This window comes from Callorhinus ursinus, unplaced genomic scaffold (genome assembly GCF_003265705.2).
Source record: "Callorhinus ursinus isolate GAN/ISIS: 27379988/994484 unplaced genomic scaffold, GSC_fseal_2.0 scaffold71, whole genome shotgun sequence".
Taxonomy (NCBI): domain Eukaryota; kingdom Metazoa; phylum Chordata; class Mammalia; order Carnivora; family Otariidae; genus Callorhinus; species Callorhinus ursinus.
Window position 1 is genome coordinate 1,908,270 of NW_027397133.1, and position 23,587 is coordinate 1,931,856.

Genomic DNA, 23,587 nt, shown 5'->3' on the forward strand with positions numbered 1-23,587 from the left:
AAGATTTAATTTATTTATTTGAGAGGGGGGGGCATGAGAAGGGGGGAGGGTCAGAGGGAGAGGCAGGCTTCCTGCTGAGCTGGGAGCCGGACATGGGACTCGATCCCGGGACTCCAGGATCATGACCTGAGCCAAAGGCAGGTCTTACTTAACCGACTGAGCCACCCATGTGCCCTTCAATTTCTTTAATAGAGACAGGCCTATTCATATTGTCTGTTTCTTCTTGTGTGAGTTTCAGAAGATTTTAACTTTCAAGGAATTGCTCCATTTCATCTAGATTATCAAGTTTATGGACATAGAGTTGTTCATAGTATTCCTTTATTATCCTTTCTTTTTTATTTATTTATTTTTAAAAGATTTTATTTATTTGACAGAGAGAGAACAAGCAGGGAGAGCAGCAGGCAGAGGGAGAGGGAGAAGCAGGCTTCCCTCCGAGCAGGGAGCCTGACATTGGGCTCGATTCCAGGACCCTGGGATCATGACCTGAGCTGAAGGCAGACGCTTAACAACTGAGCCACCCAGGCACCACTTTTCTTTTTTTTTGGAGAGATACGTTAATTAATACTAGGCAATTACTTGTCCCCATCAAACTTTGTTGTGTTAGCAGCCATTGATGATTCTTGCTTGAATTAGTTACTACTCTCAGTGGTTTCCAGATGATGACTTTCTAATTCCATCATCATTCCTCATACATTTATTAGTTTGCATTTTGCTGTAAGGCAGAAATTTTCCTTTTGCCTATTTATATCACTATGGATTCATGGATTCCTATTTTATTCTATGGGTTCTCATCTGTTACTATTGTTATTTATTTATGTTGTTTATTATTTATTTAGAGAGGGTGCATGAGTGAGTGGCAGGGAGGGGCAGAAGGAGAGGGACAGAGAATCTCAAGCCGACTCCACACTGAGTGCGGCGGAGCCCAGCGCCAGGCTCAATCCCCCCGACCCTGAGATCATGACCTGAGATGAAATCAAGAGCCACTTGTTTAATCGAATGAACCACCCAGGTGCCCCATATTGTTATTTATTTTGATGCTTTAATTGCCCCATATCTGGATGAAAGGAGCTCATTCAATCTGACTTCTGTGTCTAGTATTATCTTTTTTATTTTTAACTTTTACTTATCAATACATATTTTTCTTGATTTTTGATAATACTTATTTTAGACAATTTAGTAAAATAAAATCAGAAAGATAAAAAAATACCTGTGTCCTATTATCGTCTATGTATTGACATATTTTCTTTCATTACACTTTTTTTTAACAACTAAGTATCTATTTTTAAAAGATTTTATAATTTATTTGACAGAGAGAGATACAGTGAGAGAGGGAACACAAGCAGGGGGAGTGGGAGAGGGAGAGAGAAGCAGGCTTCCCGTGGAGCAGTGAGCCCAGCATGGGGTTCAACCTGAGCTGAAGGCAGATGCTTAATGACTGAGCCACCCAGGTACCCCTAAATATCTATATTTTTAAGTTTTTATTTAAATTCTAGTTAGTTAACATATAGTGTAATATTAGTCAGGAGTAGAATTTAGTGATTCATCACTTACATACAACACCCGGTGCTCATCATAGCAAGTGCCCTCCTTAATAACCCATGACCCGTATGGCCCATCCCCCCAGCCACCTCACTTCCAGCAACCCTCAGTTTGTTCTCTATAGATGAGAGTCTGTTTTATGGTTTGCCTCTCTCTTTTTCTCCTTATGTTTATCTGTTTTGTTTCATAAATTCCACATATGAGTGAAATTATGTGGTATTTGTCTTTGATGGACTTATTTTGCTTAGCAATATATATATAATGGAATATTATTCATTGCACTTTTAAATGTAGTAGAGATGGAACTAGAGACAGAGATTTGCATCTCAGTTTTTTTTTTAACTTGTCATTTAATTATAAGCATTTCCTGAGCTACTAAGAACTCTTTTAAAACAGTAGGGCTCATAACTGATTATCCCCGTGACCCAGATCCACCAGTGCTGCCCTGATACCTACCTGTTGCCTCTGCTTTTGGATGGCATGCTTCTCCCTCTGAAAGAAAACTCCAGTTCCCTCTCTCTTCCCCTCTTCCACATCCGTTTTTTTTTTTTTTTAGCACACTCCTTGTCCATTCTCTTATAGAGCATTCGAGGAGCCAGCAAAAGGTCAGAGTGGCAGAAGCACAGAGAGCAGAGAGGAGAGTGAACCCAGATATGAGGTAGAGCGCTGTCCTCTTGCTGGGGATAGAGCTGTCAGTGGTGGGGTGGGGGGCAAAGATAGACAATAACTAGATGAAAAATCAGCAGATAATCACACCCGGAGGTGAAAAATGCTATGAAGAAAAATGAAAGGGAGTAGGATGGAGACAATCTTGGGGGTGGGTAACTGCTATTTTATTTTTTAATTTAATTTAATTTTAAAGATTTTATTTATTTGAGAGAGACAGAGCGCGTGAGCATGAGTGGGGGGAGGGGCAGAGGGAGAAGGAGAGAGAGAGAGAGAGAGAGAGAAGCAGACTCCCCGCTGAGCACAGAGCCCAATGCGGCGCTGGATTCCAGGACCCTGAGATCATGACCTGGGCTGAAGTCAGAAGCTTAACTGACTTAGCCACCCAGATGCCCTGGTAGCTGCTATTTTATTTTTTTATTTTATTTTTTTTAAAGATTTTATTTATTTATTTGAGAGAGAGAATGAGAGAGAGAGAGCACATCAGAGGGGATAGGGTCAGAGGGAGAAGCAGACTCCCTGCCGAGCAGGGAGCCCGATGCAGGACTCGATCCCGGGACTCCAGGATCATGACTGAGCCGAAGGCAGTCGCTTAACCAACTGAGCCACCCAGGCGCCCCTGGTAGCTGCTATTTTAGATAGGCAGGTGGGGAAGACATCTCCAGTGAGGTGGTGATATTTGAGCAAAGACCTGGTGTTTTATAGATGAGAAAGCTCAGAGAGATAAAGCAACATTCCTAAGGTTATAAGAAAGATGTAGTATTAAATTTTTCTTTTTTCTTACAAGATTTTATTTTTTTAAGTAATCTCTACACCCAATGTGGGGCTCAAACTCACAACCCCAAGATCAAGAGTCACATGCTCTTCTGAGCCATCTGGGGGCCCTTGTTTCTTCTTTTTCTTTCAAGTTTTTTAATTTATGTAGTAATCTTTACACCCATCGTAGGGCTTGAACTCATGACTCGAGATCAAGAGTCACATGCTCTTCTGACTGAACCAGCCAGGTGCCCCTAGCTTTGTTTCTTTGATTCAAAAGCCCACTATAAAGGGTACTTCTTTGGTAGGGAGTATACCTCAATGTTTTCAGAAACCTTTGAGTGTGATTCCCAGTTGTTAGCTTGGCTATCGCGATCCTTATCCCTTGCACCAAAACATTTCTAAGAGGTAAAACTTATGTAAGAGATTTTGTGGGCTTTGAATTTCAGTGGTGGTAAGAACAGAAAGGTTTGCTTTAAGGTACATGCTGAGAATTGTTTTGGAAGTCATTTCTTAACTCTGAAATCGAAATCTAGGTTTTGGTGTTCTTAAGGTCTACTCAGGAAGGTGAGTACCCCCTTGAAAAAGCTGGAGCTGCTCCAGAGAGTCTGCCTGGAATGAAGACAGAGGCCCAGGCTTCAAAATCTTCACTGACAAAAGCCTTACCTACTGAGATAGAGCTTTCTGAGGCTTTCTGCGGAAGCCAGACTTGGGAAGATAGGAGCACAGCTAACTGGCCTCCGATGATCTGGGTTTCAAAATCCCAGGCTTCAGAGGCCCGGATGGCGAAGGCTCTTGCCTGGGAGATTCAGGCTGCTGAGGCCCAGCGTAGAGCCAGCCAATGCAGGCCAATCAATGTACTGGAGGTGGAGGCTACCCAAGCCCTGAACCAGAAACCCTTACCTGAGAAGGTGCAAGTTGCAGAGGAGGAAGCGAGTGAGGTCCTCCATACCCATCCATGCTGGCCCAATAAGGTTGAGTACATCCTGACTCAGGTGGGCTATTCCATGAAGATAAGCAGTTTCTGGCGTTTCTTCCTCCTCTGCCTTCACAATGGAGGTTGTAAGTCTGGGGACCAGGAATCATGGATCCATAGGGGGCTTTAAACTCCAAGGTCTCTGGGATCTGTAGATGCTGGAAGCTTGGTACTATGAGGATAGGAGTCAGGTGCCTAAATACCTAGGATTATGAGAGGGATAGAGGTGCAGGGTATCAGAATATGAGGATGGTGGGGTTGGAGGCCTGGGTCAGGGTGACTGGGGGTGGAAACTAGGCATCTGGGTCTTCCAGGACCTGGGGACCCAAGGGACACCTGGGACTATGAGGGATGTGGAAACAGTTGAGCCCTGATGCCGGTGGCCCTGAGGGAGGTCACTGGTGGGGAACGTGTTTTGCCAGACCCCAAGGAGGTCCAGGCACTGAAAAGCCAGGTGGTTCTCAAAGCCCCTCCTGACTCCCTGCACAGGCAGTTTTCTCATCATCTACATGCTCATGCTGTTCTTGGTCGGGGTTCCTCTTCTGTGGAGATGGCAGCTGGTCAGAGGATGTGTCAGGGCAGCATTGGTGTATGGAAGGTCATCAGCCCCTGGATTGGTGGTGTGGGGTACACCAGCTTCATGGTGAGGAGTCCTGGGCTGCCCAGGCCTACCCTTTATGCCCCACTCCCACCCCATCCCTTGTCCTGGGATGGGTCCCATGACTTCACTTCCATGGGTTGAGTCCCTTCAAGTCCCCAGTCCCCTCTCAAATCCCCTCCTTTTGCCTGTCTTCATCCTTCCTCCCCAGCCACCTCCCCGTTTGTCCCCAGGTGTGCTTCATCACTGGCTTGTACTTGAATGTGGTCAATGCCTGGACCCTCTTCTACTTGGGCCAGTCTTTCCACTTTCTAGTTCCATGGGAAAAATGTCCCTTATTGGAGAACTCCAGTGACTTTGGTGAGGAGGAAGTGAAAGAGGAGAGGGGGAAACAGCTGGAGGGGAATTTGGAAGAGGAGAAAGGAGTGAGGAGGGATAAAGAAGAGGAAAAGAGTAGAAAAAAGAAATGGGAGGGGGAAGGAGTAGTGGGAAGTGGGGGAAGGGCTAAAGAAGAGGGGAGGGGTCACTGTGTCTAGCAGGCATGTCCAAAGCCACGTCCCCCCAGATCCCGAATGTGCACGGACATCACCCTCCATGTACTTTTCTGGTACTGGCTGACCTTGAAGGCCTCAGACAGAACTGAGGACGGTGGGTCACCAGTCTTCAGTCGGAACCTGCCCTTATTGGTGTCCTGGCGTCTTGTTGGTGTTTTCATGATTGACGGGCTCAAGTCCACTGGGAAGGTAAGCCACCACTGACATTCTCGGAAGCCTTAGACCCCCTCCAGCATTGTTCTCACTGATTTCCTAATGTCTCATTCCTTCTGGTCTTTGGCTCCCACTAGCCCTTGACCCTTGCTGAAAACTGTCTTCTAACTCCTCATTTCTGACTCAGCGCTTAAAAAAAAAAAAAAGATTTGTTTATTTTAGAGCGAGAGAAAGAGAGAGCGCACACAAGTGGGGGGGAGGGGCAGAGGGAAAGGGAGAGAGAGAATCCTTAGACTCCCGTCTGAGGGTCGAGCCAGACGTGGAGCTTGATCCCAGGACCCCAAGATCATGACCTGAGCCAAAACCAAAAGTCAGACACTTAACCGCTTAACCGATTGAGCCATGCATGCGCCCCCTGACTCAGTACTTTTGATCCCTGCTGACTGTTGGTGGACCCCCCCAACCACTGGTACAAGGTTGCTGATATGCCCCATTCTCAATTCAGGTAATGTGTATCCCGGTGCCAGCCCCCTATTTCATCATTCTCTGTTTCCTCTTCCGGAGTCTACTGCTGGAAGGGGCAGCATTTGGCTTTCAATGTTTGTTGCTTGCCAAGGTAAAGTAAGTCTCCCTCATTCCCCTACCAGGCCTTGGAAGACACGTACTGTCTATTGTTAGGGTCCTTTCCCCATTATTTACCTGTGTCCTTCCCCCCCATTTCTGTTAAGATTCTCCTCTCCTTCTTTGACATTTCTCCTTCTACTTGTCTTTTCCTTCTTAGATACCAGCTATGTACAACATGAACGTATGGTGTCAAGCAGGAAATCAAGTCTTATTTGCCTTGGGTCTAGGCTCTGGCCCTGTTGTCTCCTTATCTTTGCACATGTATCCATCCACCAACTGTCTCAGTGATGCCTTTGTTGTGGCTCTGGTCAACCTCTTCACCATGCTGCTGGTCACATCTTTTTCCTTCTGTATCCTGGGCTTCTGGGCTACAATCATCACACACTGCTGCAATGAGAAGTAAGGCCAGTGCCTTAGGGAGGGTCCCAGCCCCAGGGAACTACAAAACCCAGAGACCCTAACTTTCAAGGTGCTGCAAAGACTCCCGTTCACACCTGGCAACCTCAGGTGCACTTGCAAGCCTTTACTCGCCCCTGGAGCAAAAAACAGAAACAATAGAATCCTTGCCATATATTTTCTTGCTCTGAGCCCTTTCTGGCCCTAGAAATCTTCAAACTCAGAGATTGCTACTGTCCACTTCAGAGTGCCACCACAGAGATAGGTTAAAAGTGGCAAACATTCGAGATCTGGAGAACTTTCTACTTCCTGAATGCCCTCACTTTCTACTCCTAAATTTAGAGATTTCTGTCAATCTATCATACTTAAATCCCAAAGGGACTCTCAGAACTAGAATCTTTATTGTCTGCTCACCCCTGTTTTTCATTCTTTAGGCACCCCCAAACTTTAAAATTTTTGCCAGTCTGGTGGGAGGATAATGGTATTTTTTAATGTTTAAAAACATTTTATTATGACATACTACATACATATAGAAACACACATAAAAAGTGCAGCATAAAAAAACTATAAAATAGGGCACCTGGGTGGCTCAGTTGGTTAAGTGACTGCCTTTGGCTCAGGTCATGATCCTGGAGTCCCGGGATCGAGTCCCACATCGGCCTCCCTGCTCAGCAGGGAGTCTGCTTCTCCCTCTGACCCTCTTCCTTCTCGTGCTCTCTATCTCTCATTCTCTCTCTCAAATAAATAAATAAAATCTAAAAAAAAAACCCAGAAAATAAACACCATCCATGTTAAGGATAGAATGACCCTAGAAAAAAAAAAGAATGACCCTAGAAGCTCTCTATGTATCTTTAATTATAACCTCTTTCCTCCCAACTACTATCCTGGCTTTTATGATAATTAGTTCTTTGTTCTGCTATATATTTTATTATTATGTATTCAAATCTAAGTAATGTAGTTTTTTTTAAACTTTTTTTTAAAAGATTTTATTTATTTGAGAGAGAGACAGAGATAACTACAGAGAGCACGAGTGAGGGAGGAGAGGGAGAAGCAGGCTCCCCACTGCAGGGAGCCCGATGTGGGACTTGATCCCAGAACCCTGGGATCATGACCTGAGCTGAAGGCAGCCGCTTAATCAACTGTGTGTGCCCCTCTCAGCAACTAATGATGTTGGCCATCTTTTAAAGTGCTGTTGGCATTTTACACTTCTTGTGGCGTGCCTTTTCAAATCCACTGCCTATTTTCAAAATTGCATGTATATGTGTGTGTAATTATTGAGTTGTAAGAGTTCTTTTTATATTCTAAATGCAAGTTGTTGTCAAACATACATATTGCGGATATTATATATCAGTCTGTGGTTTTCTTTTCATTTTCTTAATGATGCCTTTTGATGAGCAGACATTTATAATTTTGATGATACCCGATTTATCAAAAGTTTCTTTCATGGTGCAAACTTTCCATGTCCTAGAACATTTTTGTTTACCCCAAGATTGCAAAGATTTTCTCCTTTTTTTCTAGTAGTTTTTTAAAGTAACAGCTTTAAGATATAATTGACATATGCTAGAGTTCACAATTTTATTTATTTATTTAATTTAAAGATTTTATTTATTTATTTGAGAGAGAGAGGGAGAATGAGCATGAGAGCAGAGAGAGAGTGAGCACCAGTGGGAGGAGAGGCAGACGGAGTGGGAGAAGTAGACTCCCCACTGAGCAGGGAGCCAGACATGGGACTCCATCCCAGGACGCTTAGATCATGACTGGAGCCGAAGGCAGATGCTCAACCAACTGAGCCACCCCAGGGCCCCTAGAGTTCACCGCTTTAAAGTATAGTTCTGTGTTATTAGTATTTTCACAAGGCTGTGCAACCGTTACTATTATCTCATTCCAGAATATTTTCATAACCCCCAAAAGAAACCCCATTAGCAGTCATGTCTATTCTTCTCCTTCTCTGAGCCCCTGGCAACCAGTGATCTACTTTCTGTGTCTATGGATTTGCCTATTCTGGACATTTAGTATAAATGGAATCAAACAGTATGATGTGACCTTTTGTGTTTGGCTTCTTTTACCACACAGCCTTTTTCATTGTGTTTGTTTTTTTGTTTTGTGCAGTGATTACCAGCATTTTTTTTCCCATCATGATAAGTGTACTCCTTAATCCCCATCACCTATTTCACCCATCCCCCCATCCACCTCCCCTCTTGGAGCCCTCAGTTTGTTCTCTATAGATGAGAGTCTGTTTCTTGGTTTGTCTTTTTCTCTCTCTTTTTTTCACCTGCTTGTTCGTTTTGTTTCTTAAATTCCACATATGGGTGAAATCATATGGTATTTGTGTGTCTCTGACTTATTTCATTTAGTATTACACTCTCTAGTGCCATCCATGTTGTTGCAAATGGCAGGATTTCACTCTTTTTTATGGCTGGATAATATTCCATTGTATATATACCACATCTTCTCTGTCCATTCATCTCTCGATGGACATGTGGGCTGCTTCCATTAATTTGGCTTTTGTAAATAATGCTGCAATAAATATAGGGGTGCATGTATTCCCTTTGGATTAGTGTTTTTGTATTTTTTGGGTAAGTACCTGGTAGTGCAATTACTGGATCATGGGGTAGTTCTATTTTTAACTTTTTGAGGAACCTCCATACTGTTTTCGACAGTGGCTGCACCAGTTTGCATTCCCACCAAAAATGCGTGAGGGTTCCTTTTTCTCTGAATCCTTGATGACACCTCTTGTTTCCTGTGTTGTTAATTTTAGCCATTCTGACAGAGGTGAGGTAGTATCTCACTGTAGTTTTGATTTGCATTTCTCTAATGATTAGTGATGTTGAGCATCTTTTCATGTGTTTATTGGCCATCTGTATGTCTTTGAAGAGATGTCTATTCATGTCTTCTGCCCATTTTAGTAGCATTTTTTGATTGGTGAAAACACATAACATAAAAGTTACTATCTTAACCATCTTTAAGTGTACAGTTCAATACTGTTAAATATATTTACGTTGTTGTGAAATAGATCTCCATAGTGTTTGCATTTCCCAAAACAAACTATACCATTTAAACAACAGACTCCCTTCTCCTGTCTCCTCTCAGCCTCTGGTAAACATCTTTCTATTTTCTGTTCCTTAATTAGTTTTACTATTTTAGATACTTTATGTAATCTACTTTCTGTTTCTATTACTTTGACTACTTTAGATACCTTAAATAATAAATGGAATCATGTGGTATTTGTCTTTTTTCATGTTCTAGGAGTTTTACAGTTTTAGCTTTTTTTGTTTACATATCCTCTATTTCAAGTAAATTTTTGTGTAAGGTGTAGAGTAAAAGTCAAAATTAATTATTTTGTACACTTAGATACCCATTTGTTCCAGCACCATTTGTTGAAAAAGACGATCTTTTCCTCATCAGATTGCCTTGTTATCTTTGTTGAAAGTCAGTTGACCATATATGTTTAGGTCTGTTTCCAGACTCTATTCTAGTCAATTAATTTGCCAATACCATCCTGTTGTGATTACTAATATATTACAGTAAATCTTAAAATCAAGTTGTGGAAGTTCTCCAATTGTGTTATTATTTTCCATAATTGTTTTGGCTATTGTATATCTTCGCTCTCCATGTAAATTTTATTTTTTTCCCAAAGATATTATTTATTTATTTGAGAGAGAGAGAGAAAGCATGAGAGGGGAGAGAGTCAGAGGGAGAAGCAGACTCCCCGCTGAGCCAGAAGCCCAATGCAGGACTTGATCCCAGGACTCCAGGATCATGACCTGAGCTGAAGGCAGTTGCTTAACCAACTGAACCACCCAGGAACCCTCCGTGTAAATTTTAGAATTAGCTTGTCTTTTTTTTTTTTTTTTTTTTACAAAAATAAAATCCTGTGTTGTTAATTGGGATTAAATTATTGGTTGGATCTATGGATCATTTTGAGAAGAATGTACAATTAGCAATACAGTGTCTTCTGATTCAGGAACATGGTATATCTCTATGTTATTTTTTTTAAGATTTTATTTATTCATTTGAGACACAGAGATAGAGAGAGAGAGCATAAGCAGGGAGAGAGACAGAGGGAGAGGGAGAAGCAGGCTCCCCGCTGAGCCAGGAGCCCAATGTGGGGCTCGATCCCAGGACCCTGAGATCATGACCTGAGCTGAAGGAAGACGCTTAACCATCTGAGCCACCCAGGCGCCCCATCTCTGTGTTATTTACATGTTCTTTAATTTCTCACAGCAATACTTTGTAAGTTTCGGTATATAAAATGTCTTGTACATATTTTATAAAGTTTATCCCTAATGATTTCATGTTTTATATTCTATTATAAATAATATCCTTAAACTTTTATTCTAATTCTTCATTGCTAAGTATATTGAGGTACAGCTGATTTGTGTATATTGATCTTGATAAACTCATCTTTTTGTTGCTTTAAGTTTATCTATAATATACAATTATGTAGATTTGAATGAAGACTTTTCTTATTTTTTTTAAAGATTTTTATTCATTTATTCATGAGAGGCAGAGGCAGAGGGGGAAGCAGGCTCCGTGCTGAGCAAGGAGCCCGATGTGGGGCCCATCCCAGGACCCTGGGATCATGACCTGAGCCGAAGGCAGACGCTTAACCAACTGAGCTACCCAGATGTCTCATCTTCCTACTTCTCTTTTTAAAAATTATTTTACTTCCTTTATTGCATTGACTAGAATCTCCAGTATGATGTTGAATGGAAGGAGTGAAAATGGACATCTGTGCATTTTGCCATTTTCAGGGGAGATCATTGATTCTATTACATATGATGATGTTTGTAGGATTCTCCCCTCTCCCAATGTCTTTCATTAGGTGAAGAAAATTCGCTTATACTCCAGTTTTCTGCAAGTTTTTACATGAATGAATGTTGAATTTTATTAAATACGTATTCTACAGCTATTGAGATGATTGTATATCTTTCCTGCATTTTGTTAATATGATTCATTATATTGATTGATTTTCAAATGTTAAAGCTTTCTTGCATTCCTGGAATAAACCCCACTTGATCATGGTGTTTTGTACTTTTTTTTTTTAAGATTTTATTTATTTATTGGACAGAGAGAGACACAGAGAGAGAGGGAACAGAAGCAGCGGGAGAAGGAGAGGGAGAAGCAGGCTTCCCGCTGAGCAGGGAGCCGATGTGGGGCTCGATCCCAGGACCCCAGGATCATGACCTGAGCTGAAGGCAGATGCTTAATAACAGAGCCACCCAGGAACCCCATGTTTTGTACTTTTTATATATTTCTGGATTAAATTTGCTGCTGTGTGTTAAGGATGTTGAATCTAGGGTGATGAAGGATATTGGTACTTAGTTTTCTTTTCTTCTAGTGTCCTTGCCTGGTTTTATCATCAGGATAATACTGGCTTCATAAAATGTTGCCACTTTCTCTGGTTTCTAAAAGAGTTGCTGTAAGATTGTTGTTATTTCTTCTTCAAAATTTTGATAGAATATGCCAGTGAGTCATCTGGGCATGGAATTTCCTTTGTATGAAGGTTTTTAGTTATACTTCAGTTTATCTAATAGGTTGTAGGGCTCTTTTTGTTTTTCTGTTTTTTTTAAAGATTTTATTTATTTATTTGACAGAGAGAGAGAGAGAGAGAGAGAGAGAGAAGGTGCACACAAGCAGAGGGAGCAGCAGGCAGAGGGAGAAGCAGGCTCCCCCCGGAGCAGGGAGCCTGATGCAGGACTTGATCCCAGGACACTGGGATCATGACTTGAGCCGAAGGCAGATGCTTAATGACGGAGCCACCCAGGCGTCCCTTGTTTTTCTGTTTCATGTATTAGTTTTGGTAATTTCTGTGTTTCAGGGAAGTTTTTTTCATTTTATCTAAGTTGTCAGGTATATTGGCAGAACGATGTTCATCACACTTCTGTTTTGTCCTTTTAAAGGACCTGTAGTGATGTCCCTCTTTCATTGCTGATGTTGGTGATTATCATCTCCTATTTTTCCTCAATCAATTTAGCTAGAGGTTGTATCAGTTTTAAAAGTTCAACTTTTAGTTTTGTTATTTTCTCTGTTGTTTATTAATTTTCTATGTCATTGACTTCTCTTTATTTCCTTCCTTTTATTTTATTGTTTTAGCTTTTTAAGGTAGAGGCTTAGGTTGACTTGGGGCCTTTCTTTTTTTCTAATATAAGCATTTATTTATTAAAAAATTTTTTTAAGATTTTAATATAAGCATTTAAAGCTATACATTTCCCTCTAGGTATCACTTTAGCTACATCCCACAAATTTTTTTTCTTGTTTTTTTTTTTAAGATTTTTTTTATTTATTTGACAGAGGGAGACACAGCGAGAGAGGGAATACAAACAGTGGGAGTGGGAGAGGGAGAAGCAGGCTTCCCGCGGAGCAGGGAGCCCGATGCGGGGCTCGATCCCAGAACCTGGGATCATGACCTGAGCTGAAGGCAGACGCTTAATGACTGAGCCACCCAGGCGCCCCCCACAAATTTTGATATATGGTTTCATTTACTTTCAATTAAAAATAGGAAATTTTCTTTGTGATTTCTTCTTTGACCCTTGGTTATTTAGAAATATGTTTTTTAGTAGACTTTATTTCTTAGAGCAATTTTAGATTCACAGTAAATTTGAGCAGAAGGTACAAAGTTTTCCCATATATTCTTTGCCCACACAAATGCACAGCCTCACTAGTTACCAACATCCCCCACCTGAGTGGTACATTGTTACAACTGATGACCTACGTTGATACATCATTATTACCCAAAGTCCATAGTTTACATTGGGGTTCATTTTGGTGTTGTACATTCAGTTTGAACAAATGTATAATGACATGTATCCATAATTATAGTATCAGACAGAGTATTTTTACTGCCCTGAAAATTGTGCCCTGCATGTTTATTCCTGCCCCCAACCCCTGGCAACCAATTATCATTTTACTGTCTCCATAGTTTTGCTTTTCCCAGAATGTCATATAGTTGGAATCATACAGTATGTAGCCTTTTTAGATTAACTTCTTTCCCTTAGCAATATGCATTTATTTTTTTCCATGTATTTTCATGGCTTGATAGTTCTTTTCTTTTTTGCACTGAATAATATTCCATTATCTGAATGTACCACAGTTTATTTATCTAACCTCCTGAAGGATATCTTGGTTGCTTCCTAGTTTTGGCAGTTATGAAGAAGGCTGTTACAAACGTTCATGTGCAGGTTTTTTATGAACATGAGATCTCTCTAGGATAGATACCAAGGAGAACAGTTGCTGGATTGTATGGTAAAAGTATGTTTACTTTTGTAAGAAACTGCCGAACTCTCTTCCAAAGTAGATATACCACTTTGCATTCCCACCAGCAATAAGTAAGAGTTCCTTTTGCTCCACAACCTCACAGCATTTGGTGTTATTAGTCTTCTGGATTTGGTTATTCTAATAATAGTGTAGTGCTCATTGTTGTTTGAGTTTGCATTTCCCTGATGACATATGATGTGTGGAGCATCTTTTCATACTGCCATCTGTATATCTTTGGTGAGGTATCTGTTAAGATCTTTGACCCATTTTAAAATCAGGTTGTTTTCTTATTGCTGAGCTTTAAGGGTTCTTTATGTATTTTGGATAACAGTTCTTTAGCAGATGTGTCTTTTGCAAATATTTTCTCTCAGTCTGTGGCTTGTCTTATTATCTTGATAGAACCTTTAACACAACAGGTTTTTAATTTTAATGAAGTCCAGCTTATCAGTTATTTCTTTGATGGACTGTACCTTTGGATTTGTATCTTGCCACAGTCAAGGTCATCTAGATTTTCTCCTGTGTTATTGTAGGAGTTTTATAGTTTTGCATTTTACATTTAGGTTTGTGATCTGTTTTAATTTTTGTGAAGTGTGTAAGGTCTATGTCTAATTCTTTTTTGCATGTGGGTGTTCAGTTGTTCCAGCACCACTTGTTGAAAATACTATCTTTGCTCCATTGTATTGCCTTTGCTTCTTTTTTTGGAGATCAGTTGACTACATGTGAGTCTATTTCTGGGCTCTCTATCTGTTCCATTGATCTAATTGTCTGGGTTTTTTTTTTTTTGCCAATACCATATTTCTCGATTGTTTCAGTTTATAGTAAGCCTTAAAGTCAGATAATGTCAGTCCTTCAACTTTGTTCTTCAGTATTGTGTTGGCTATTCTGGGTCCTTTGCTTCTCCATGTAAACCTTAGAATCAGTTTGTCAGTATCCACAAAATAACTTGGTTGGCTGTAACTGGAATTGCTAGAAGTGTGTTTTTAAATTTCCAAATGTTTGAGTTTTTACCAGCCCTATTTTTATATTTAATGATTTAAAATTCAATGTCATTGTGGTCAGAGAACATACCCTGTATACTTGCAATTGCTTTACTTTATTGAGAGTTTTTTATGGCTCAGCATGTGGTCTGTCTTGGAAAATATTACATGAGCACCTTAAAATAATGTGCATTCTGATATTATTGGATAGAGTATCCTGTAAATGTTAATTAGGTGAAATTGGTTGATGTTTGGTTCAAGTCTTTATTATTAGTGATTTTGTATACTTGTTCTGTCAGTTACTCAAAGAAGGCTGTTGACATCTCCAACTGTAAGTATGGATTTATCTCCTTTCAATTCTATCAACTTTTGCTTCATGCCATTTGAATTTCTGTTACTAGGTGTATACACATTAGTGCTGTTATATCTTTTAGATGAATTGACCCCTTCGTCATTATGAAATATCTCTTCATCTCTGGTATGTTACTTATTCTGTAATCTGCTTTGTCTTAATATAACCCTCCATCCTTCTTATGGTTTGTGTCTGTGCGGCATATGTTTTTCATCCTTATCCTTTTAATCTATCCATGTCTTTATAATTAAAATGTGTTCTTGTAGTCAGCATATATAGTTCTTTCCTGATTTTTTTATTCAGTATGATAGAGTACTTAGGCCATTTATGTTTATTGTAATTATCATTAGAATTATGTTTAAGTCTACCCTCTTGGTACTTCTTTTCTTTTTGTCCCATCTCTTCTTTGTTACTTTATTCCTCGTTTTCTAATTAGATTGAGTTTTTTAAAAAGATTTTTAGGATTCCATTTTTATCTCCTTTCTTGGCTTATTCCCTGTACCTCTTTGTTTTATGTGTTCAGTGATTGTTCTAGAGCTTACAGTACACATCTTTAACTCATCACCATCTTCTTTCAAATAATAACAAACAATTTCTCACAAAATTTAAGAACATTACAACAATGTATTTCTATTCCCTCCTCCTGTCCTTTGTATTATTGTAACACATTTTTCTTCTCAGCACATTATAAATATAATACATTGCTACTATTTTTGCTTTAAATAATCAATGTGTTTAAAAGATGTTTTTAAGTGAGAAAAAATGTGTCTTATATTTACCGAAATATTTCCCATTTCCAGCACTGTTTATTCCTTTGTATAGATCCAGGCTTCCATCTGGTATCCTTTTTTTTTAATTTAAGAACTTCTGTTAACATTTTTTTGTAATGCAGACCTGCCAGCAAAGAATTCTCTCAAATTTTGTTTGTCTGAAAGTCTTTGCTTCACCTTTAGTTATGAAACATATATCCATATGAATATATGAAATATCTTCAGTTATGAAAGAATATTTCAGTGTATAATTTTGGTTTGACAGTTTTTTCTGTAATTTCTTGTCCTCTTGATTTTATACTTTCTGATGGCTTTCCTGCATTCATTCTTATTTTTGTTTCATTATATGTGTCTCACTCTTTCCCAGGCTGCTTTAAAAATTTTCTGTTTTTCAGGAATGTTACTATCAGAGGTCTTTCAGTTTTCTTTCTATTTATCTTGTTTGGGCTTCATCGAGCTTCTTGGAACTGAGGGTTTACAGTTTTTATCAAATTAGGAAAAATTTAGGCCAATATTTTTTTAAAATATCTACCCCCCCCATCCTTTTCCTGGAACTCCAGTTGCACATCACTTATTTTAGGGTATTTGGTATTATCCTACAAGTCACTGAATTTCTGTCTTCTTTTTTCAATATTTTTTCTCTGTATTTCCTTTTGTTTAATTTCTGTTGCTATTTATTTGGGTTCATTGATATTTCCTTCTACAGTATCTAATCTGCTGTTAATCTCATCTGGGGAATTTTTTAAAAAGATGTATTTATTTGAAAGCACGTGCGTGAGCAGAGGGAGAGGCAGAGGGAGAGGGAGAAGGAGGGAGCCAACTGCCGGCTGAGCACTGAGCTCTGTCCCACAACCTGGTGATCCTGACCTGAGCCCAAATCAAGAGCCAGACACTCAACCAACTGAGCTACCCAGGTGCCCCAGGAATTTTTCATTTCAGATATTACAGTTTTATTATTAATTTCCAGAAGTCCCACTGGTTTTTTTTATATCTTTTCTTTTCTACTTGTTAGGTTTATGTTTTTCTTTAAATACTTTAACATAGTTCTAATAGCTGTTTTAATATTTCTGATTGCTAATTCCATCATCTCTGTCATTTATTGCACTATTTTATTTATTGTTTTTTTTAAGATTATTTATTTATTTATTTATTTATTTGAGAGAGAGAGAATGAGAGATAGAGAGCACGAGAGGGAAGAGGGTCAGAGGGAGAAGCAGAGTCCCCGCTGAGCAGAGAGCCCGATGTGGGACTCTATCCCGGGACTCCAGGATCATGACCTGAGCCAAAGGCAGTCGCTTAACCAACTGAGCCACCCAGGTGCCCCTTATTTATTGTTTTATTTACTGATTTTACTCCTGATTATAGGTCATAGTCTTTCCTTTTTCATTTGTTTACTAATTTTTGACTGGATGTTGGACTTTGTTAATTTTATATTTTTGAGTGTCTGGCTTTTGTTGCCTTCCTCCAGTGAGTATTGAGCTTTTTCCTAGCAGGCAGTATTACTTATGGTTTACTTTGATCCTTTTGAGTCTTGATTTTAAGCTTAATTAGAGTGGGTCGAGAGTAGTCTTTTTCTCCAGAAATACTTCAGTCCCATTGCTAAGGCATGTCCCTCCTGGCATCCATGCTCAATAGCCCATCCAGAACTAGATATTTTCCAGTTATTCTTTACATGGCCTTGTGGATTTTCACCCTACACACGTGCATCTTAAAATTCAGCAAAGACTCAAGGGGACCCCTTTGTAAACTTTTTCTTTTTCTTCCCAGCTGGCTGTCCTACAGAATCCTTCCTTGGAACTCCCAGCTGCTTCAGCCTCTCTGAACTCCTTTGTTTCCTCAACTCAGTGAGACTGCCATGCTTTGCTTGTAATCTTCTTCCCTGCTCTGCAGACTAGAATGTACTTTTCAGGCAGGAAACTAGGGCCATTGTATGGCACACCTCATTTGTTTCCCTTCTTTCAGGGATCAAAGTCTTGTGCTGCCTGTTATCTAATGTCTGAAGACAGTTGTTTTATAAATTTTGTCCAGTTATCTGGTTGTTTACAATGGGAAGGTAAGTTGTGCCCCTTTTACTTCATTGTGGCTGACAGAATTATTCACGCTAATAATTTGAAGTTTCAGTTATTTTATTTTTTTTATTTCAAGATGTTCAGTTTAGTTTTTTAAAACCCTCATGGCCAATTTATAGTTTCTTTTTCCTCTCAGATATTTCTAAACTCGTCTTTTATTGTGTAAGCACAGCAAATACAGTTGTATTATAATCTTCAATAATTCTAATATTTGGGAGTAACTTTAGGTTGTAAAAATCAATGGTGTCTTCTTTTTGTGTACTTCATTGTCTCTATGTCCTGTTTATTTATTTGATCATTATTTGTGGGAATTCTTTTTTTTTTAAGATCTATTTAGGGGCACCTGGGTGGCTCAGTCGGTTAAGCATCTGCCTTTGGTCCAGGTCATGATCCCAGGGTCCTGGGACTGAGCCCTGCGTCAGGCTCCCTGTTTAGCGGAGAGCCTGCTTCTCCCTCTCCCTCCGCCACTCCCCCTGCTTGTGCTCTCTCAATTTTTAAAAAAAAGATCTATTTATTTATTTGCAAGAAAGAATGTGAATGGGGGAGGGGCAGAGGGAGAGAGAATCCCAAGCAGACGCCACGCTCAGTGTGGACCCTGACGAGGGGCTTGATCCCATGACTCTGAGATTATGACCTGAGCCAAAATCAAGAACTGATGTCTAATTGACTTGAGCTACCCAGGCGCCCCTATTCATGGGAATTCATAAGACCTAGGATGAAGGTGTATTCATCCAAATAAGACTTTTGTTTCTACCTGATGCATGGAGACATTAGAAAGAGACTACTTGAAACTCAGTTCCTGGCTTGAGTTCTTGAGACAACCAGGGTCAAATATTTGGGCTGCAAATCCAAGGTAGGGCTGGCTTGTGCTTACAACATGCCAGGAACTTTAAAAATTTCCCTTTGTTTTGCTCATTTCTTTTTATTTATTTGAGAGAGAGAGAGAGCGAGAGAGCAAGAGAGGGAAGGGGTCAGAGGGAGAAGCAGACTCCCCACTGAGCGGGGGAGCCCACTGTGGGACTCAGTCCTGGGACTCCAGGATCATGACCTGAGCCGAAGGCAGTCAGTTAACCAACTGAGCCACCCAGGCGCCCTTGCTCATTTCTGAGGCAACCTTCTTTGCATTGCCTGTTTTGTAGAAGGGTTGGGTGCAAGCTTCTGGTTCATTTTTTTTTTTAAGATTTTATTTATTTATTCATGAGAGAGAGAGAGAGAGAAGCAGAGGGAGAAGCAGGCTCCCAAGGAGAAGGGAGCCTGATGCGGGACTCGATCCCAGGACCCTGGGATCATGACCTGAGCCGAAGGCAGACACTTAACCATCTGAGCTACCTAGGCGCCCTGGTTCATTTTTATACTGAAGGTGTAGCCCTTTCAAGTGTGAGGTGTAGGGGAAGACTTTTTAGTCTGATTCTTACTTGTGCAGGCTCTGGTGCTTTATATCTGACCTCCATGGTCTTTTTATTTCTTAAAGGTCACAAAATTGGAAACTACAGGTACAGTTTGCTGTATTTGACTTTTACTTCAGGGAAAAGTTGCTTTGGAAGTCCCCTTTCCCCACTGTTTTTGTCTTGTGCTTCAATTTTTGTCTAATAATTCCTCACTTTTTCAATATTTTAATTTTTTTTAAGAAGTTTTAAAATATCTTTCAGGCTTTAAGTTATTTATAGTGAGAGGGTTAATCCAAATATTTAACTTGCCTATTACCAAGAAGACATTTTATTTTCTAAAATGTGATCAAACTATAATTATTTCCCTGCACCTTGCATTTTGCTCTTATCACTAAGTTTTGGCAAGCTTTCCACTGCAGTTTGTATAGAGCAACAGCTGAATTTTTAAGGATTTTTAGGAATTAGTCAAGTGCAGAATGGTAGTTGGGGTGGGGTTGGTCTTGGGCATGAGAGAGCATGGTCAGCCCTGAAACTATAACTGGTTGAGTCTGATTAGAGCATGAAATGTGCAGAGGGTCATGGGAAGAAGGTAAAGTTAAAGAGGTCAGCAGGGCTCAGATCAAAAAGTCTAAGAAAGCAGTTTCTCTCACATAGCACAACTCCATGGGACCATTATGTATGTGGTAATATAAGTAAATGGTGCTCCCTGACATTCTGTAACGCAAATCCTAGAAGACTGTCTTTTACCTACTAGTCTAAGAAGAGAGGAAGGGAAGAGGTAGGTGGTGAATAAGAGACCCCATCACTGCAGCATGTACTGCAGAGTGCCCACAAAGACGAAATAAAACACTTCTCCGGGGGTTCCTTCATGGTCCTAAGTTCTCCAGGCTCACACAAATTCATGATCCTGGAGGTGGGTACCTTCTAGGTTTTATCTCAGCCTCTACCTTACCTAGATCAGTAGTGCTAGGTTAGTGGTGTACTTTCTTATCTAGAAATAAGAGGAGCCAAATTGTTCTGTGTGATTCAACTCCTCATCCCCAGGAATGCTGAAACACTAGCGAAGCTGGTAACCCTGGGGAAACTGCCTGTTGAGGCCCAGCCCCCTCCAAACTTGAAGATCTCCCTCTTCAAGTCCTGGCTCAGCAGCCTTCCCTAGCCCATCAAGAACATGGTCGTCAGCTCCGTGACTGAATGCAACTTAGAGAAGCAGTTTTTGAAGGTCAGTAAAAAATAGGTGAGGACAGTCTAGAGTTACTCAAAGCCTTCAGTGAAACAAATTTTAGCTTTTTTTAGCACCAGAAAAGAATCCAAGAAACACTAGGATAACCTGCAGCCCTGGTAATGCAAAGAACTATAGCTTGCAGAATGCCCATCTGTGGATAATGCTAGGTGGATTGGTTTTTTTTATCAGAGGGTCAGCCTGTAGATCTAATTTTCTCAGTGACCCACAGATTTTAGAGTTTTCCAGGGAAGATAGTATCCTTGTCTGTATTTTTTTTTGTTAAGTTCAAGGACACTTTAACTCCTGCCCTCTCTCCCCTCAACAGGTTAAGGCGGGCCCAAGCTTTGCACTTGTAGCCTTCATTGAAACCATGTCATTCATTCCTGAGTCTGTCTTCTGATCCATCCTCTTCTTCCTGCTTTTGCTGACATTGGGGCTGAGCAGCATGATAGGGATCATGCAGGGCATCCTTACCCCACTCCAGGACACCTTTTCTTCTTTCAGGAAGCATACAAAGCTGCTTACAGGTACTCTGACCAACGCCCTATTCCCACCAATGGCCCTGACTTCTCTGAGACTCTTACCCAGCCCAGGTCTATAACCTCTGCTTAGCCCTTGTCACCCAACCAGACCTCTGACCTTGATCTAGATCCTATGTTTCCTCCAGTGGTTGTCTTTGTTCTCATGTTCCTGTGTGGCCTCTTCTTCACTTGACCCTCAGGCATCTACTGCATCAGACTGCTGAGTGAATACTGGACGGTCCTCCCTATAACCATCATCATCATACTTGAAAACATAGCTGTGGGCCCAGGAGGTCATAGCTTGGGTCTATAGGGAAGTTTGACCCCTTTCTTGTTGCCTCTGTCATCACCCAGCTAGAGTGACGTAGGAACTCTTAACCTCAGGAGCTTCTGAAAAACGTGTTCATTCACTTACCATATTTATTGAGTGCTTATTATGTGCCAGGCACTGTTTTACTCACCAAGGTTATTGAATAAAACAAGCATCCCTGTCCTCAAGGAATTTACATTCTAGTGGTAATGACAGGCAATAACCAGATGAACGTATAAAAATGTCAGGTGCTGATAATTGGCAGGACAAAATCAAAAGGTAAAGTAAGATGATCAAGAATGTGATTATGCATGGGTGTTAATTTAGTTAGGATTGCAGGGAAGGCCTCTCTGATAAGGTGACATTTGAGCAGACTCCTGAATGAAGGGTTAGGGTTAGGGTTAGAAGGAAGGAGCCATGACAGATTTGGAGGAAGTGTTCCAAGCAGAGGAAACACTTAAGTACGAAGGCAAGAGGAAGCATCATGCCTGGAATTTTTGAGGAATAAAGAGATCAGGTTGGAGTAGAATGTTGGTAGATGAAGCCAGAGAGATAACAAGAGATCATGTAGGACCTTCCAAGCCATTGCAGGACTTAGCTTTTTATGCAGAACTTGAGAGGAGGAGGAGGCTTTGGAAGGTTTTGAGTAGGAGAGTGGCATCATCAGATTTATTTTTTAAAATATGTATGGCTGCTGTGTGGAGAATAGACTCTGAGGAGTCAAGAGTGAAGCAAGGAGAACAGTTAGGTGCTATTGTAATATTCCAAGTAAGAGCTAACAATGGCTTGGGCTAGGGGGGTAGAAGTGTAGGTTGAGAGATGTCCTCTAATGCTGCAAGGAAAAGCCACCAGGGAAGAGGGAACAAGATAATCAGAGACTGGGACTTAGTAGACATAACTGTGCAAGGAAGAGTGGGAAAATCCAAATCAAACACAAAGGACTCCTGAGCCTGACTTTTTAATGGGCTAGTGTGGACATCCAAGTGGCATAATTCAGAAGCAGAAGGCTCAGGTGGCAGCATTTTCAGGTGAGAGTGGTCTACTCATTCAAAAAATTTTCTTGAGGCTTTCTCTGTGTTGAGAAAGCCTTGTCGTTACTGGGATACAAATAAATTAGAGTGAGCTCCTCCTCTCAAAAAACAGAGACCAAAGAGGAAGACATATATAAGCAGATAATCCCAATCCAGGTGGTAAATCTATAGTCGAGGTAGCCAGGGGGCTCTCTAGGGGCACCTGGAAAGACTGAGAAGGCATCCTAAAGGAGAAAGTGGCTGAGCATTGTCCAGACAGTTGAATAGGTAGACAAAGAGAATGGCATTCTAGGCCAAAGGACCCACTTAGATATTTATTGTGATTGAGAACATGCAGTAGAGGAGGCTGGATCCATGGGCTAGAAGAAACAGAAAAGTTCCCTGAGGGTCAAGTGTTACCTTCTTTTTCAGTCTGCGTTGTTCAGTATGGATACCCAGCATGCAGAAGAGTCCCTCGCACATCTTAAACACTTTCATATTCATGGAATGAATGAAAGGACTGGGCCTTTATCCTGAGGGCATTGGGTACCCATGAAAGGTTTTGAGCAGTAGAGAGATGTTTGAAATTTTTTTCTTGGGTTGGGATGCAAGACTGACTAGGGAGCAGATAAGAGAGGATGAGGCTTGAGCTGAGGCAGAGGTTTGGAGGTGAAGTAGAATATTTGAAAGATGCTAAGGTCGGGCTGGCCTTGACCCCCAAGGCTGGGTGAGGCCTGACTAGGCCTCCCACAGTCTTGTGGCCCTTCCTCCCAGGTTCCTTGAAGACTTGGCGATCATGTGGGGACCCCCAGCTTCTCCCATCATTCGTTGGCTGTGGTGCTTTCTGTCTCCAGTTGTGCTGCTAGCCCTGTTTGTGATTACTCTGATTCATCTCTCTCTGAAGACTATCACCTATGTGGCCTGGGACTCAAACAGTGTGAGCCTCCCTCCCCAGACACCAGACCTTCCTAGGGAGTGGGGGCTGGATCTTTCAATCCACCCATGGCCTAAAGACCCTATCATCTCATTCCCTGACTCCCTAAAGACTCATTAATCCTCTGCCCTGGTTCCCCTTCCACCCTTCCCTTCTACAGTCCTTCCTTTTCTGGGAACTTTGACGTCCTGAGTCCCTTTCCCATCTTTCCACAGTCAAAAGAGGTGCTTCGACAATACCCATCATGGGGGCTGCTTGCAATGATTGCCCTTTTTCTCATTGTCATCCTCTCCATCCCCACATACTTTGTATACTGCCTCACCCAAAGGATTTCCTTTAGCTCCACAAGCCAGGGCAAGCCTGTGACATCCTCCAAATCCTTACCCTTAATCCAGCCAACACCCATTGAAGACATCCAAAAGGAAGAAATCCTGTAAAGTGATAATCAAGTTGCTGGTCAACCTGTTGTGTGATTGCCTGACTTCATTCATTTGACATTACACATTCCTTGA

At 40.9% G+C, this 23,587-nt stretch overlaps 2 protein-coding genes across 3 annotated transcripts in view; both read left to right on the forward strand.

Moving 5' to 3' along the window:
• The window catches only part of LOC112806935 (orphan sodium- and chloride-dependent neurotransmitter transporter NTT5-like), a 76,820-nt gene that overhangs the window by 22,086 nt on the left and 31,147 nt on the right, over nt 1-23,587 (forward strand). The gene's annotated exons all lie outside the window — the stretch shown is intronic.
• Nucleotides 3,744-23,512, forward strand: SLC6A16 (solute carrier family 6 member 16). Its single transcript, XM_025849434.1, is given in 13 exon segments — nt 3,744-4,023; nt 4,427-4,480; nt 4,483-4,580; nt 4,769-4,895; nt 5,101-5,135; nt 5,138-5,278; nt 5,748-5,858; nt 6,024-6,265; nt 20,120-20,297; nt 20,626-20,827; nt 20,968-21,101; nt 22,884-23,078; nt 23,291-23,512. Coding segments are annotated over 13 exon segments (2,019 nt in total).